Genomic DNA, 15715 nt, shown 5'->3' with positions numbered 1-15715 from the left:
TAATCGTAAACAATGCTGCTGCTTCTTGCAGTGGGTTAAACGCATGCAAATTGGACCCTACTGTTTCGTGAGTGATCAATTCTTTGTTGGGAGTGGAAAGCAATGCTGTATGTATTGCTAAGAGACTGAAGGAAGTGTAGTCAGCGTCTTGTTCTAAAGCCTCTGCCTCTCATCAAGATGCTGTTTTGGAGGCAATGCTTTCCTGTTTCTTATCGTTTTAAATAACTTAGCCTGCTCTGAAGTCATTAGAAAAATCTCTAAACAGAGGAACATCTACCATTTCTAGTGCAGGCCCCAAGTATAAATAGAGCTATGCATGCCACCTGTGGTAGCAGATGGCAGCCATTCACAGCTTCCTTTTGTGTCAGACCTACATTAGATGCAATAATTGCTTTTATGCTTTAATAAGAATTGTTTAAAAAATCTGTATTGCAAACAAAACACAGATATATATGTTAAAGATATAGTTTACTGTGGGGATCAAGTGCAAACTGGAACTTAAAGGAACTTTTAAAAAGTTATGTTACAGGCTTTAATGAGAATTTATAGTGTTTTTCACTTGCATGATGTTGATGCTTTTGTTTGTCACTTAGTGGCAAACTGCTGCTGCTTCACTGTAGAGAATCAATTGGGTTTTCATGATTAGAACTACAGTTTGGAGTTTTTAAATAACACCTGGAGTCTCTAGATTCAGTAACTGAGCTTAGGAGGTTATCATGTTTTTTAGGTTGTTATTATATATACCTTATCCATTCATGGCAGATGCATCTTGTAGGAAGTTCCCTACTGGTACTCTTCAGCTCCTGCCCTCCCTTGTGCTGGTACAGGTATTTGTGGAACTGAAATGATAAAAACAGTTCTTTCCAGAAGAGTAATTAAAAAAAAAAAGTAATTTCAGTGTTTTGGGATGTGATATTGACCCTCAAGGGAGTGTTAGTGGGAATGGGAAGAGAAGAGGGAGAGCCTGGAGTTTCCTAAGTAGTCTTCATTGTTAGAAGGAACATAACCCACCGTATTCTGGTAGTGCACAGAAGCTCAAGAAGATGCTGTTGCTCTAATGATATAACTGGTGCTCACAATATTGTGAGGAAAGGTATTTTATTCCCTGATTCCCTTAGAAATGTCAGTTATCTGGAAAATCAGCAGTGTTCTTCCCTATAAGATACATTTAGTTGTTATGTAGTGCAAGAGTGCTACAACTATGAAGGGCTTTTTTCTAAGCCCTCCTCTCTCTGTGGGGTGGGGGGAAAGGAAGGAAATAATTTCTTTATTTTGGGGTTGAAGGAAAGGCTTATTTCTTTGCTCCAGACTTTGGGAGGAAAAGGAAGTAAATTTCCAGATGCAAAGAATGAGAGCCATGACGAGAGGCCAATACTCAGATGTGTTTGTGCTTCTTCAAATTGCTCTCATCTATCCTTTTGACACCTGTGTCAAGTGGTGGTAAAATGTTTTGAAAACAGGCATGTAGAGCAAATTGGAAGTTGCAGTTATGATGGATGGGTAAATGGAGTGGAAAAATGGGTGTGATGAAATGCAAGTGGGATTTAAAATTCTACTACATCTACTTGAAAGATTAATTAAGAGAAGATATAAAAATTTATGCCAGAAGGAGTGGAAAGCAGGGTGAAAAAGACTGGCCAAGAAAACTGTTGCAAGTAGGGAAGACTTTTTTTACAGAGATAAAGATAGGTTTGGCCAAGTTCACAATGAGTTGCTACTGGTATTAAAACCCTCCTGAAGTTAAAATATTCTCAGCTGTTTCAATAAAAAGAAAATTAGCAAAAAGTGTGGATTTGTCATGCAATTGGAATATGAATGAGGAATGGTTTAGTCATGGACTCTAGGCTAAATTAATAAGGAAAAAGCCATAGACCAATGGAGCAAAAGCAAGATACATACTGAGATATAGAAAAATTAGTAGAAAAAAAAGGTGTTTCCAGCAGAAATAGTTAGAAAATAACCAACACCAGTGAATTCCTTTCTAGTCATTTGCATTGGAAATGGATGGATACAAATTGGAACAAATGCAGAGGGAAGCTGTGGGTTCTACAACTTCAGAACTGTTTTGTGAGAAGGAAATAAAAGCTTGGGGTTATTTTTCTGGGCTACAAAAGCTAGGATAGATAGATAGATAGATAGATAGATAGATAGATAGATAGATAGATAGATAGATAGATAGATAGATAGATAGATAGATAGATAGATAGAATTACTGACAGTAAAATCAAACACACATGCAGGGAAACAGAACTTTTAAGGGAAAGGACCATTCTGAAGCAACAAGAGATGTATAGAAGTTGGTAATCAGTAAACCTGGAAATTAGACAATAATTTGACAGTAATAAGAGCAATAGGATTCTAATAAAGCCATTCAGTTGTAATAGGGAGAAGCTTTAGTTCCTTTAGGCTGAAGCTTGCCAACTTTGTAAAGAGTGTATGGTGGGCCTCTGATAACACCAGAATAATTGCAAGTTGATGACCCTGGAGACATCTTCAGGATTTCTCTTTGTACAATGCAGGATATTTTGTATCTACAAATATTCGAGCATCATACAGAAAACCAATCAATTTTGTAAAATACAATTAGCATTCCCTCCCTTTAATACCAGTGAGACCTTGTTTTTAATAAAAAAAGTTCATTTTGTTCCTATGGTTATGACAAATTGAATTCAAAGCTATGCCAGTAGTACATGGTAACAAAAGGAGAAATAAATATCTGCAGTGCAGGATTGCAGAAGATGCTGTTAGAATTTGAGGGAAACTAAAACAAGAAGTCTCACTTCTGATGCAAATCTTGGGAACTAAGAGCTTGATGTGAGTATGGGCATAATGGTGTCATTCTAAATTCTTGAAAATAGCTTTACAAATGAAGGAGAGGCAAAGTGGGGTCAGTGCAATTCAAACACATGATGACAATTTTAGCCTAAATAGAATGCTCTTTGTGACTAGATGAATTAATTACTGTAAGACAGTGCTCTTGCTTGTCATTCTGATTCTTTCTGCTTGTTAATCACTCCTAAATTGTAACTATTGCAGTAATATGAAGATTTATTGCTTACAAAATTTTGCTTATCTGTATTCTAGTTTAGTGTTTTCTCGTGCGTTAATGTAAGTGTTTTGGAGCGTTTCTTATTTTACATTTGTTTTGTCCTCTGTAGTACTTTCTTTCTGCCTATTAAGTATTATTGTTCCACTAGAACACTGTATAACTGTTAGATGTTTTGCTTTCATAGTCAAGCTTGATTTATCCATTCAGCAAATTTGATCACATACCAAGTCTGAACTGAGAAAGAGATCACTGTACAAATAATAAGTTCAAGTGGTGATGAGAAGGAAGATCTGTAGAATGGTTTATTTTATTCTTTGTGCCTCATTGGTTTTGTAGCAATTGCAGTATTTCCCTTCTTGCTGTGTATAATAGTGCTAACACACTTTGGGAAACTCCTGAAGGTACTGACAGAACTCAGTTTGCTATGAATGGGATGAAATTTCCTGTGATAATCAAACAAAAAACTTGAGACATGAAAACTAGGAAAATCCTTTTCCATTATGATGAATTATAGTAAAACTGAAACAGAGCAAATAATAATAATAGGGAAATGGAGGCTTATTTATTTGCACAAGGAAAACTTATCTTGAGTTGTACAAATTACTGTGGTTTTACTAAGTATATTTTTTCCTTGCACTTTGTTTCAAAGAGATGCTTTTGAAAAAAAAAATAATTGGGGGAATTAATCCTTTATTTATCAAACTATTCTGTGTTCTTTCTCTGTGGTTTTTCTGTTTGTTTAATTGCAAAGATCATTTGCATGAAAATGGGATTTTAAGACTAGACCAGTTTCTGACACTTTTTCCCAGATACATGGAGTACACTGTATTTATTGTAAATGAAAAAAACTTTTGTTTTGTAAAATGCCTTGCATGCTTTGTTTACACTGAATTATTAATTAATATTTGAGAATATAGTTTTAAAAGTTGCCTCAGAAAGGATATACTGCTAATGTATAGAATTCTCTTCCCTTTTCCCACTCCCCATCATGTCTTCTCATTTCTCTGGTGAATTAAGCTACACTTCTGTAGTTCCTTCATTCTCTAAAATAAGCAGCCTCTTTTGCTGCACCAAATTTTTTAAATTAGACTGAAGTTTTCAAAAGTTGTTACAGATGTTTTTTTGGCTTTCCAAAAGATCTTTGTAAAGATTTCTTAAAAAAGAAAATGAAGTGATTTATAGTAAAAGTTATCCAGAGTGAGGGTGGAAATTCAGAAATGGAAATTAGATTGGTATGTATGATCTGGCAAAGCATACTAATGATTGTCAGAGAGTAGAGACAATACTTTAGTTTGGGCACAAACTGGTCACTGTATTTGGGCAAAAGTAGAAGGGGAGGGTCAGTACCTTGCCATACAAGTTTTGATAGCTGGACTTGAATATGTATATCTGATCAGTAAAGACTTGAAAAATTTCCTGTGTGGTCTCCAGGATGAATTTATTTCCAAAGTGTACATTAAATTCTGGAATCATTAAATTCTGGATTGAAAATTTAGATGATGTTTTGTGTTACCATGTTTAGTATTTTTAATGTTTAGTATTGTAGTTATATTTACTGTTTAGTTTATGTTCTTTGGGAAGAAGACATGTATTTTTACTGCTGGTCTCCAAGCTAGACCTTCATACAACAGATTCTTTTTAGTTATTTTTGTGTATTGACGGCTTGGAAAATGTGAAAATTCTAGTAAAAAAGAGTAAATTTCATTATTCTATTTAGTTGTAGAATAAGGAATTTATGAATTCATGTCTGAAGTGTGGAATACTGAACTTCAAACATAAAATAATCTGAAATTTAATTATGATTTCTGTTCATTTAGATTTCTCATATTGGAAAGCTGAAAGATTTTCTTCTACAACACAGAAAGGATTACATTAATGCTTATAGGTAAGTGTGCACTGTGCTTAAATGGGTTTATCTAATATTTATTTATTTATCTTAATTCTTATAAAGTGAACAGATTTGAAACCTATAGGCATAATGACTAAAACCAAACCAGAGATTGTTATTAATTGGCTTGCTGTACTACAAAATGGAAGAATAGTGCTGTCACAAGAAAACAGGGCACCTGAATAAAATGAGGCTCAGAATTTGAAGATGATTCAAAACTGCTATATCTGTTTACTTATTGGTAACTTTAGTAGTAGGATTTTTAGAAAATTAAAATACAAATTTACAAGCTTGTAAGAAAAACATAGTATCTTCTGGTCTGCAGATGCTAAGTCAAATTATCATAAGATCTAAATATTAGTGCAGCCTGTATTTTGGTTAACTGAGTACAAATCATTGTAGCATTTGAGAAATGTAAAGTTTGCTTTGTAGTGATACTTTGTTACATGCAAACTGAGTGAATCAGCCCTGACTGTATTCCAGTTCAGACTAAAGCTGAGCTGTTGCTTCAATCAAGGTAGATAAAATGCAGCCTAAAATCATTTTGGGTTAAAAGCTTCCAAGATACCAAGTAGAATTGCTATCTATTCCAGACAGATATCCTTTCCCAGGAAAAGACAATAAGAACAGATGAGCCATCTGCTATTCCTTAGGCTCAGTCCATACAGGAGGGACAGTTTTTCTGAGAAACAACTCTAGTCCTGAAAGGGTCTGTCACAGTAACAGCCATACCACCTCACCAGTGGAGTCAAAGTGTGTTCTGAGTAAGTTATCAGAAGACTTCTGGCGCCCTTTTTTGTCTCCACAAGAGTTTAAAAGCTGTATTTTATTATTTTAAGAACAAAACAAAAAAGGAGATCCCGTCTTTTATAAGTGAGAGGCTGTGGGAGCTGTTCAGTCAGTGCTGGTGAAAATGCTGCTCAGGGTGTGCACAGTTCTGTGTGTGAGGTGGGTCAGGGATGCTCTTTCCAAGGAGCAAGCAGAAGTAGTGCTCAGCTCCATGTTATGACTGGCTCTCTGCTTTTCAATGCCTGTAGGAATAGGGCATGAGCAACACTAGGTGGAGCCAGCAATTTAATACTGACAAAACTGAATGTGCATGCAGTGGTTGAGAAACTGCAAATAATTCCAGTAAGAGCAGTCAGTAGTGGTTAAATTTTGGGTTGTGTTTGTATTTTATTAACAATAGTGTGCATAAAATAGAAGTGGTTAGAGTAAAAATGTGTCCAGGTTATTTTGATTTCCAGAAGTTTTTAATGTTCTTTTTGTAAACAAGTTGCAACAAGTTATCATGGTAATTCTCAGTGCTTTCCACGTTCCTCTCCCCCCACCCCAGTCTTCATTAAGGAGAGGAAATAAGTGTCATTTACTTTATTAAACCATAAAATAATACTGCAGATCTCATCTGTGATTGCAGTTGATTCTGTTCTTAATGGTCAAACTTAGATCTGCTTATGTTTAATTTGACATAAAGATGTCAAATTCCACACTAGATTACTTGTGCTGTTCTACTTCATGGATACAAAGGGCATCATAGCATCCATGCTGTCAGTCTTGCAGTCTTAGCAAATGCCTCACTCAGTCAAGACAGCAGTTTTAACAGCTCTTCAATACTCAAGTAATGGGGACAGTTTTGGAACAATTTAATACTGAAAGGCTGTGCTGAAATTCATGTAGGAGATGTCAAATTTCAAGAAGAAAATTATTACTTTGTAATTTGTCAGTCCTGCTGTTTGTTTTCCTAACTATAGCACAATGTGTTGGTGAAATTGAGCTTTTGAGTTACCAGGTTGTATTATTGTGTGCCTTTTAAAACTTCATTAGTGCATTAGTGTTACAATCAGGTTCTTGATTGCCTCTTAGACCTTACTTTTGAAGACTATGAATTCTTCAATAATGGAGTTTTTATTTTTGGCGTGCATGAAATATTCTGCTACAGAGGATATGTCTTTAATTCATTTTTAGAGGAAAATTTTTAGCAATGAGAAAGTTAGTTGGAAGAGTGGTTATTTGAAACTAAGGCCCTGGCCTATTTTATCAAACTTTAACTACTTAACAGAAATACCTAAAGTGACTTAGTAATTGCTTTTTCATTTTCTTTCTTCTTGATTTGGCTATTACCTACAAAATATCTAAGTGGCAAAATACAAGAAATTCTTGATGTAGTGATCTAAGCTTGCTGGCTTACAGGCCACTGCACCTTCTTCCTCTCCTGTTTATTAGGATTTATTTCCTTTCTCTTACATGTAGGGTTTTTGCCTTCTGTGATAAGGAATTTTTTGTCATTTTAACCCCAGCTGGCAGCTCAGCCCTACAGAGCCACTCGCTCAGTGCCACCATAGTGGGACTGGGGAGAGAATCAGAAGAGTAAAAGTGAGAAAACTCATGAGTTGAGATAAAGGCAGTTTAATAGTGAAAGAAAAAGCCACTTACCCAAGCAAAGCAAGGAATTTATTCACCATGGGCAGGCAGGTGTTCAGCCATCCCCAGGAAAGCAGGGCTCCATCACACGTAACAGTGACTTGGGAAGACAAATGCCATCACTCCCAATGTCAACCCCCCCTTCCTCTTTTCTTTCCCCAGCTGTATGTGCTGAGCATGAAGCCATATGATCTGGAATACCATAGGATCTGGAATATCCCTGTGGTCAGTTGGGCTCAGCTGCCCTGGCTGTGTCCCCTCCCAGTTCCTTGTGCATCCACAGCCTCCTCACTGGGGGGATGGGATGCAGAGCAGGAAAGGCCTTGGCTCTGTGTAAGCACTGCCCAGCAATAACAAAAACATCCCTGAGTTATCAGCACTGCTGTTTCTATCACAAATCCAAGATGCAAACCCTGTACTTGTTGCTGGGAAGAAAATTAATTCTATCCCAAGCAAAACCAGTGCACACAAATTGAACACTTCCTGGAAAGGAGAAGACAGGGGCTCTTGAGTCCTGAAGCTGTTAACAAGATGTGGGCACTTTTTCATTTTTTTTTGTTAAGCAATAACTCCTTTCAGATGAGGATTTCAGATGAGGTCCCATTTTTAGTATATTGACTGCTGTACATTCTGCATTGTTCCTCTCAGTCCATTTGCTATAACACTTTCCTACATTGCTTTTTACACTGTGCTAGGAGAGATCCCATCTTCAGTCTTTGGTAACTTGTCTGATGTCTCATCTCTGAACATCTTGTGCCTTTGCTTTTCATCATGAGCTCCTTCATGTTTTCAATCACTGAACCAGCAAGACAATTCATATGTTTGTGTTAAATATACTTCAAGGAACTAACTGTAATGCCCTAACCCCTGGAAATTTGAAATAATCCTCTTGGGATTCCTTCACAGCCTTCAGTTTTTCTGAAGCATCTTTCAAGGTTTAGGCAGTTTAAGGACCAGTCATTATTCCTAGTGTTTTAATGAGACACTGGAAAGGAATTGAGAGAATTCTAGATTTACTTTTTTTTTTTCACAGAACACCTCATACTTAAAAGAAAAATACTTGAGAGAAGAGCTTTCCATCTGGGATTATTAGGCATCTAATTAATTGTGTTTTGCAACTGCAGAGATACTTATGTAGTTGATCAGTGTAGTGTAGATGACTTCTGAATAGAAATGTCATTTTTTCCACCAGAAAGGCTGCATGGGTGGCTTTTGATGTACCTTCATTACAGGCTTCTATAGTCCTTCTGTGCAGTTAAGTGTTTGAACATTTGTTAATTGCAAATAATACACCTGGAAAAATTATTAACAAATTATTAAAAAATAATGTTAGTGTCCAGTAATTTTGCCTCCTGCCCTAGCATTTATCTGTCTTAAGCATTTCTGTGGCTTAAGGCAATAAATCAGTTACATCATTTGCCACTTAATAGAAAATCATTAATGCTTACACAGTGTTTTGTGGGGAGTATTTCCTTGTATTTAACAATAAAAGAAGCAGCCATTAAAGGACTCTAAAAATAGTGTTTTACCAACTCCTGTACAATGCCAGGCTGCATTCTTTTCTTGACTTAGTCACATTTTTACAAGAACTAAGGCTTGTTTTGTTGTATTGAGGTAGCAAAACATGTAGATGATCTGTAAATACTTTATTCCTGGAGGAGCATATTTTTCTGTTCTGTGGGGTATTATTTTCAAATTATCTTTTTTTTTAATTACACTAAATTCATATATCACATTTCAGAAATAGTAATTTTTCATAGTAGCACGCTGGAATATCCCAGCAGTATTTTACAAAACTGAAGGTGCTAATTCAGGTATGTCTGTATTGCCTATTCTGGTAGCTGAGGCTTCCACACAGAATTAAAAAACCTATGTAAAAAATGTCGTGGAATGTTTTGTCATTTGAATCAAGGACCTTTTAGGTTGGATTTATGTCAAACAGCATTTGGATGGAAAAAGGCAGTAAATGAAAATGCATAAAACTTAATTAAGTAAGAAATCAAACAGTTTAAAATATACTAGATGCCCAAAGGGAAGGAGGTGACTGCTGCATTTGCAGCTAAGCTTATCCATACTCGTATGGGCACTTACCATCTGCAGATACTGGCTAGCAAATCCATACAGAAATGCCAGCCATGTGCTAAGTTGGGCAAATCTCTACTATTTTACAACTGATTTGTTTCTGCTTGTTGCTTCTCTCTTTTTTGTCACACACTGTTGGAGGAAAATCAAATTTTTCTTCTTGATATGTTACCTTTATTGGATTAGCAAGCAGAAGATCTTTTATGTAGCAGTAGAATTACTAATTCCAAAAGCTGATGTAACATCAGCTTTGCTTCCTTGTGCTTTGCCAGCAAAATAGAATCACAGAAATGTTAGGCTGGAAGTACTATAGCTGAAACATCTAAAAAGAGAATGACTAGTGTTTTGCTTGCTTTAAAATATTTATTGCAGTGAAGATTTCATATTCTCATTCTGCTTTTTCCTGTTTCCATATCCGTGTTACTAGAATAATGTGTCCCATTGTAATGATGACTTTTTATGCAACAGTATGTTGTTGTTGTGTTTGGTTTCTGATCCAGTATGATCCCAGATGACTTTCTGAAGAACTGTTCCCTAATCAGTTGTTCCCCATTCTCTGTGGGTTCAGGTAATTGTTCTTGCTGCAGCAAAGAGCTTCTGACCATTCCTTATTCAAATTCTTTGTGTCGTTTCTTTGGGCAATAATGTTTTGAATTGAAGTCTTGTCCTCTTGATACAGTTTTAATTTGCTTAACTTTATGCCTCTGAAAGTTTACTAAATATATATTCCATTCTGCTGAGTTACTAATGAAAGTATTAAATAGCATCAGATTTAGGACAAAATCCTGTGAAGCACAGCTCAGTGTTTTCTTCTGTTTTGGTGTATAACTACCCCCAAGTTCAACTTTGCAGTTTCATATTCATATGGTGCTTATTTCTTCTAACTCATCTATTCTTCTAACTCATTTGTTTACTGGTGAGAATGTTATGTGACATGATAACAAGAGCCACACCAAAATATACCAGTGATTGTTTTTCATCCATCCCTAAGACCTGTTACTGCATCCCAGCAGTAAATTACACTGCTTATGACGTACTACTGATACATCTTGGGTACTGGTAATCTTTTTGTTCTTTCCTAAGTGCCTAAATATTACTTAGTTATTCCTGTACTTTTCTAGACTGAGTGCTCTACAAGTCTTCTGTACTTCTTTTTTGTCCCTTTAACCCTATTTTCAAAGATAGTTGCTGACCTTTGTCTTTTTATCAATGTGTCATTTGCTCATTCTCTCCTAGTTCTTGGCAGTGAGGATCCATCTTGTCATTTGATGCATTTCCCGTTTTGTTCCAGGGTTGGCTGTCCTGTCTCTGCACACTGCATGAATGTGCACACACCCTGGGCTTTTTTGGAAGTTGGTTAGTTTGTTCCAGAGCACAGCTTTGTCACACAGATAGGATGGATATGCACTTCACCAGGAACCACTGCACCTTCAGGTACACTTTTGCTATGACCTGGTTCATGTAGCTCTCTCTCACACAGTTCACTCAGCAGCCTGTTCACTAATACATTATCTGACACTTGCTATTGCAGATGATAATATCAGCAAAGAATTAGGATCTTTTTAAAATGACAGAGGTACTAAATTTGGCCCAGATGCAGTAAGGTAAAAGGAGTAGTAACTACAGCTTTCAAGTGACATTCATGATGAAAGTTAGTGCCAAAAAAACCCCCAAAACAAAGCAATAAACATCTAGAATTAATTCATGCTCTGCATATAATTTTATTTCTCTATTGAGTAACAAGCCAAGACCACATTCTTAAGTGTTTCTTATAGTAATGTTTGCAGAGTAATCTCTTGTTATCACTGGCATCCCTCCCCAGTTGTGTCTCATCCTGCAGTTGATCCTTTTCTCTGTGTGTGCCTGCATGCTGTGTCCCTTAGAGTTGTCAATAGAAATCAGAACTCATTTGCACTTTGTATTCTGATCTTTCTGTTTAAGCTCAAGAAAGCTCAGTTGATCTCTCACTGATTTGCCTACTCTTCCTTTTCATCAAGGACAGAATTGCAAATTATAATGTAATTTCTATATGAAAACTTCATCTGAATTCTTTTCTTTGCCTTTTTAAGTTTGCATTTTCTCTGCAATTTGACCTACTCATTTTTCTAGACTCATGAAATCTGCCTGCTTGCTGGTCACTGTCTTCATTGTACTCTTCACCCACTGTTAAAAATCACAAATAAACCGAGTTGCCTTCTAGCCCAAGTTTCTTATGAAGTTTTCTCATGTTGACAAGGATGAAAATCCATAGGAACTTCTTTTCCTCCTTTATCTGTTCATTTTCTGTGCATATCTTGCTAATTATTCTGATTGCCTCTAAAAAGCCTGATTTGCTTGGCCCTTCTTGATTTAGTGATGGAGCAGTCCACTGCTGTGATACTGCCAGTGCACTTCTCAGCATGCATTTGTGTCTCTGACCTACAAGACACAGCTGGATTTTTTTTCTGTTCTGTTGGTTTTTGTTTGATGTTTTTCTGTGGTTTTGGTTTTCTTTGGCCTGTTTTATTTTAATGAGCAGTTCCTCTTCCAGTAGAAGATGGTGATTAAATGGATTTTCAGTATAATCTCTGTGTGCAGATTTACTGGGGAGTGCAGTGGGGACTTCAGTACCCTGTTATAGTACTAGTGGATGCCATATGTGTTCTGACATAATGGGATGTGATTGTATGACTCCATTCTTGCCTTCCCAAGGAGGTTGTGTTTCAGGTATCCTTCTCTCTGAGTGCCTTGACCAGCTCATGTTCAAAAGCACTGGTACCAGACACTATGTAAGCTGTAAGCAGTTATAAAAGGAAAAGTATTCTGTTTCTTGTTTACTGGATTAAGTTGCATTTTACTAGCTTTGAAGCTGTGAAACTACTATTTAAGGATTTAATCTGCCCTGTTTTTTTGTCAGCAACTAGGAAAAGTAACTTCACAACTTGCCAAAGTTGAAAAGCTGTTGCAATTATCCTCAGTGTATCACCACACTACTATTAGTTAAACTGTTAGTAAAAAATGAAGTGTGCCTAAGGCAAGTTTTTTCTTATTTAGTTCTAAGTCTGATTTAAAATAAAATTCTGGTTTGCATTTTGTAATCTTTATTTTACCTTCTTATGTTAAAAAGTGCATGGGAAATGTGAGCTCTACAAAGACTACAAGGCTGGGAGGGGCACAAGAAGCTAGATATATATATATATATATATATATATATTATATATATATATATATATATATATATATATTCCTAAACATAGGAACTTTATATCCTGTTCAATAGCAGACCAGCCAGAATTTATTATTGTAATCTAAAATAGAAGAGTGGCATTTTTTTGTCAAGAAGCTGTCATACAGCTGTTACTCCATCCTTATTTCCCACCTAAGTCTGTGTGCCCTAAAATAATACTGTGCTCAAGTAACTCTCTAGGCTGAGCTCACTGAATGATATTATGAATTATGCCACACCAGATGGTTTTAATGGTCCCTTTCTGTCTTGGCCTTTGTGGAGATGGATGTAGGAATGGATTTCCTGGCTTTACACATGCTTAGAATTACAAATGGAAACACTACTAAGGAATAAAGAATAATTTTATGACATAGAATAGTTTTAAACAGGGGGAGGGAAAAAAGCCCTGATATTTAGATGTCAAATACATGGCAGTTTTGGAAACAAACACATAAAATATAGAATATTACTTCTAATTAGTTTGTTTTACTGTTTGCTTGCTAATCTATGCTTGTGTACTAGCTGACCAATAAGCAGATACTGATTTTCAAGTCAGGTGAACAATATGCTGATTTTTTTATGTAAAACCAGTAATGTGGGATGCGAACAAGGAGATTGTGATGTAATACTCAAAGAGTATTATAGAGTATTATTATTTAGAGTATACTTAAAGCTTTGTGGAGGGGATCTGGACCCATGCTTGCAGTACATTGATGATGCAAGAGGGAGCTGTGGGTTTGTATGGGATGAGCTGATGAGACAGGGTTGTGTGAACTGGCTGTGGGCTTCCCTGTGCCTGGGATTGCAGCAGACACAGGGGAGCTTTGGCATTATTGCAGTGAAGTGTGTAAGAGATCTCTAAGGATATCAGGCTAAATATTGAAGATCTTCTCTTCTCTTTTTACTTGTATACTGTAGTAATGTAGTTGCATTACACATGAGGAAATTTTCACATATTAAAAAAATAATTTCCAATGCAGGTATGAGTTAAGGTTTTCTTTCCTTTTTTAAAGAGCAGATATAAAAGGCTGTGATCACTACATCACCAGGAAACACAAGATGAACTTTTTTTTGCTGTAGCAGAGTTTTATCCTGTCACCTATGGCTGTGGAAACACTGTTAAATACCTTCATACCATGTGCTTTTCTGCTGGTTACCTACAGTGAGTTAATATTTTAAGAACAGGCCTCCATTTTTATTAATTTAGCAACAAAAAGATATTTAATAGCATTAGAAAATACTAAATGCATAATGTACAATCTAAAATTGAAATAAACAATAGGAACAGGTTTTAATAAATACTGTAATCAATTTGATATTATAATTGTGCATTATTTTCCAGTATTCTTCCTCTGGTTTGAATTCACAATATCATAGAACAGCTTCTTTAAAAATGAAGTACTGTATTTAGGATAATGAAAATTCCTGGTTTTTTGTACTTCTTTCAGTATTTGAGCTATTCCTTTGTCTGAACTGGTTTTGTGGTTTTAGGACACTTTATTGGAATAAATACCAAGGGCAATGGTATATTTTCTAGCTGTATTTTCTCCTTATCTGGTCTGTGTTTGGTTATGTACAAGATGATACGAGATACTCTTTTTTCTACATACTTTACTAGTAAAAGTGTTCTTAAAAAAAGCCTCCCAACTTTATAGGAGTAGCATTTTTATCAGTGGTAGTTACTGTACTTCTTATTATTTTTTCTGCGAAAATCAGTGTTGCAGAAAAGTTCTCGCGAAGATGGTGGGTCACAAGAAGGTGTAAGGTGTGTGCTTGTGGATTTTATGTTGAGGATTTTTTAAGTGACCAGTTTGTCTTGTTTCTCAGCCATATTATGTCCGAGTATGTGAGGATGACGGATACAGAGCGTGACCAGATAGATCAAGATGCCCAGGTGTTTATGAGAACGTGTGCTGATGCCATTCATCAGCTCAGAACAGAAGGTAAACTAAGCAGCTCTTACATGTATTTTTTTAGCTCTTGATAAAGGCTAAGGTAATGCTGAATATTGGTGCATATTGGTGAATCTTAAATGCTTTAGGAAAAAGATGGGGGAAGTCTCATTGCCTTTTTATTTGAATTGGTGTAATCCCATTGGCTGGTTAGTACTGTAATTCCATTTTCTTTATTGATAGTTGAAAAAGAAGCCACAGCATATAATTTTGTTTACGTGTTCAAATACACCAGTATTTGAACTTCAGACTTTGAGTAAAAGCACAGAAACACTCAAGGTTAACAAGTATAAAAAAGAGTCTTAAATATTTGCTACTTGAGTAGTAATTCAGCCCTGTGGCACAGAGGCCTAAACCAAAGCTCTCTAAATTTGATGGTTGTCTTTTACTAGCTTGTCTACCTGTAAGGTATTACAGGTATAGTACTTCCAAGTTTGAGATAATTAAATAACTTTAACAGATTAAAAGATTTTGACAACTTTAATAGATTAAAAGTGTTTTTGACAACTTGAATATGGGAGTCATACCTTTACTACACTATCTTGTGAAAGTCGTAGAGAGTTTGTGTTACTATTTTCAAGTTGTCTTGCTGCATCTCTGTATTTTATTGATACACAAAAGATTTTCATCAGATTTAAAATGCCATCTAAACATAGTTGGAGCATTTTTCAGAATCCTTGAATGTCAGTCATGCATGGGAACTGCATAGTATAAAAATGAAAAATATCTATATATGTGAATTAAAAAGATTTGACACAATAAATCCCAAAAATTTCCGCATAGTCTATACACCAGAAAATTCAGGTTCAATAGTTTAAGTTAAATCTCTAGATTTATTCTGCTGTTCTTAGCTAGATATCACTTATTCCTGTTTAGAGTTTATTTGACATAATAGAACTCTGTGGCATATATAAAAATACTATAGGACACTAGTTATTTTCACTTTTTGGTTTGTTGTAATGACTTGCTCTTTTAGAGAATCTATATTTAAATATAGCTATGTTTAAAAGAAATATTAATATATAACATATATAAAATGTGACTAGGCTTTTGAATATAACTTGCATATCAACTGAAAGTGCAAACTGTTGTGGAATTGTTGTAAAAAGTTAAAAGAT

The 15715-nt window shown here is 35.6% G+C and overlaps 1 protein-coding gene across 2 annotated transcripts in view; it reads left to right on the top strand.

Moving 5' to 3' along the window:
- Nucleotides 1-15715, top strand: part of STX18 (syntaxin 18) — a 60413-nt gene that overhangs the window by 28891 nt on the left and 15807 nt on the right. The window contains exons 2-3 of one of the 2 annotated variants that reach the window (XM_066548614.1): nt 4867-4934; nt 14473-14588. In XM_066548614.1, the coding sequence (XP_066404711.1) occupies nt 4867-4934; nt 14473-14588 (184 nt within the window). Of the gene's footprint in view, nt 1-4866; nt 4935-10788; nt 10875-14472; nt 14589-15715 lie in introns of those variants that run through there. The other variant, XM_066548615.1, reaches the window with a different exon arrangement.

Source organism: Molothrus aeneus, chromosome 4 (genome assembly GCF_037042795.1).
Source record: "Molothrus aeneus isolate 106 chromosome 4, BPBGC_Maene_1.0, whole genome shotgun sequence".
NCBI lineage: Eukaryota > Metazoa > Chordata > Aves > Passeriformes > Icteridae > Molothrus > Molothrus aeneus.
Note: the sequence above shows the minus strand (reverse complement) of the source record. Positions and strands in the feature narration are given on the sequence as shown.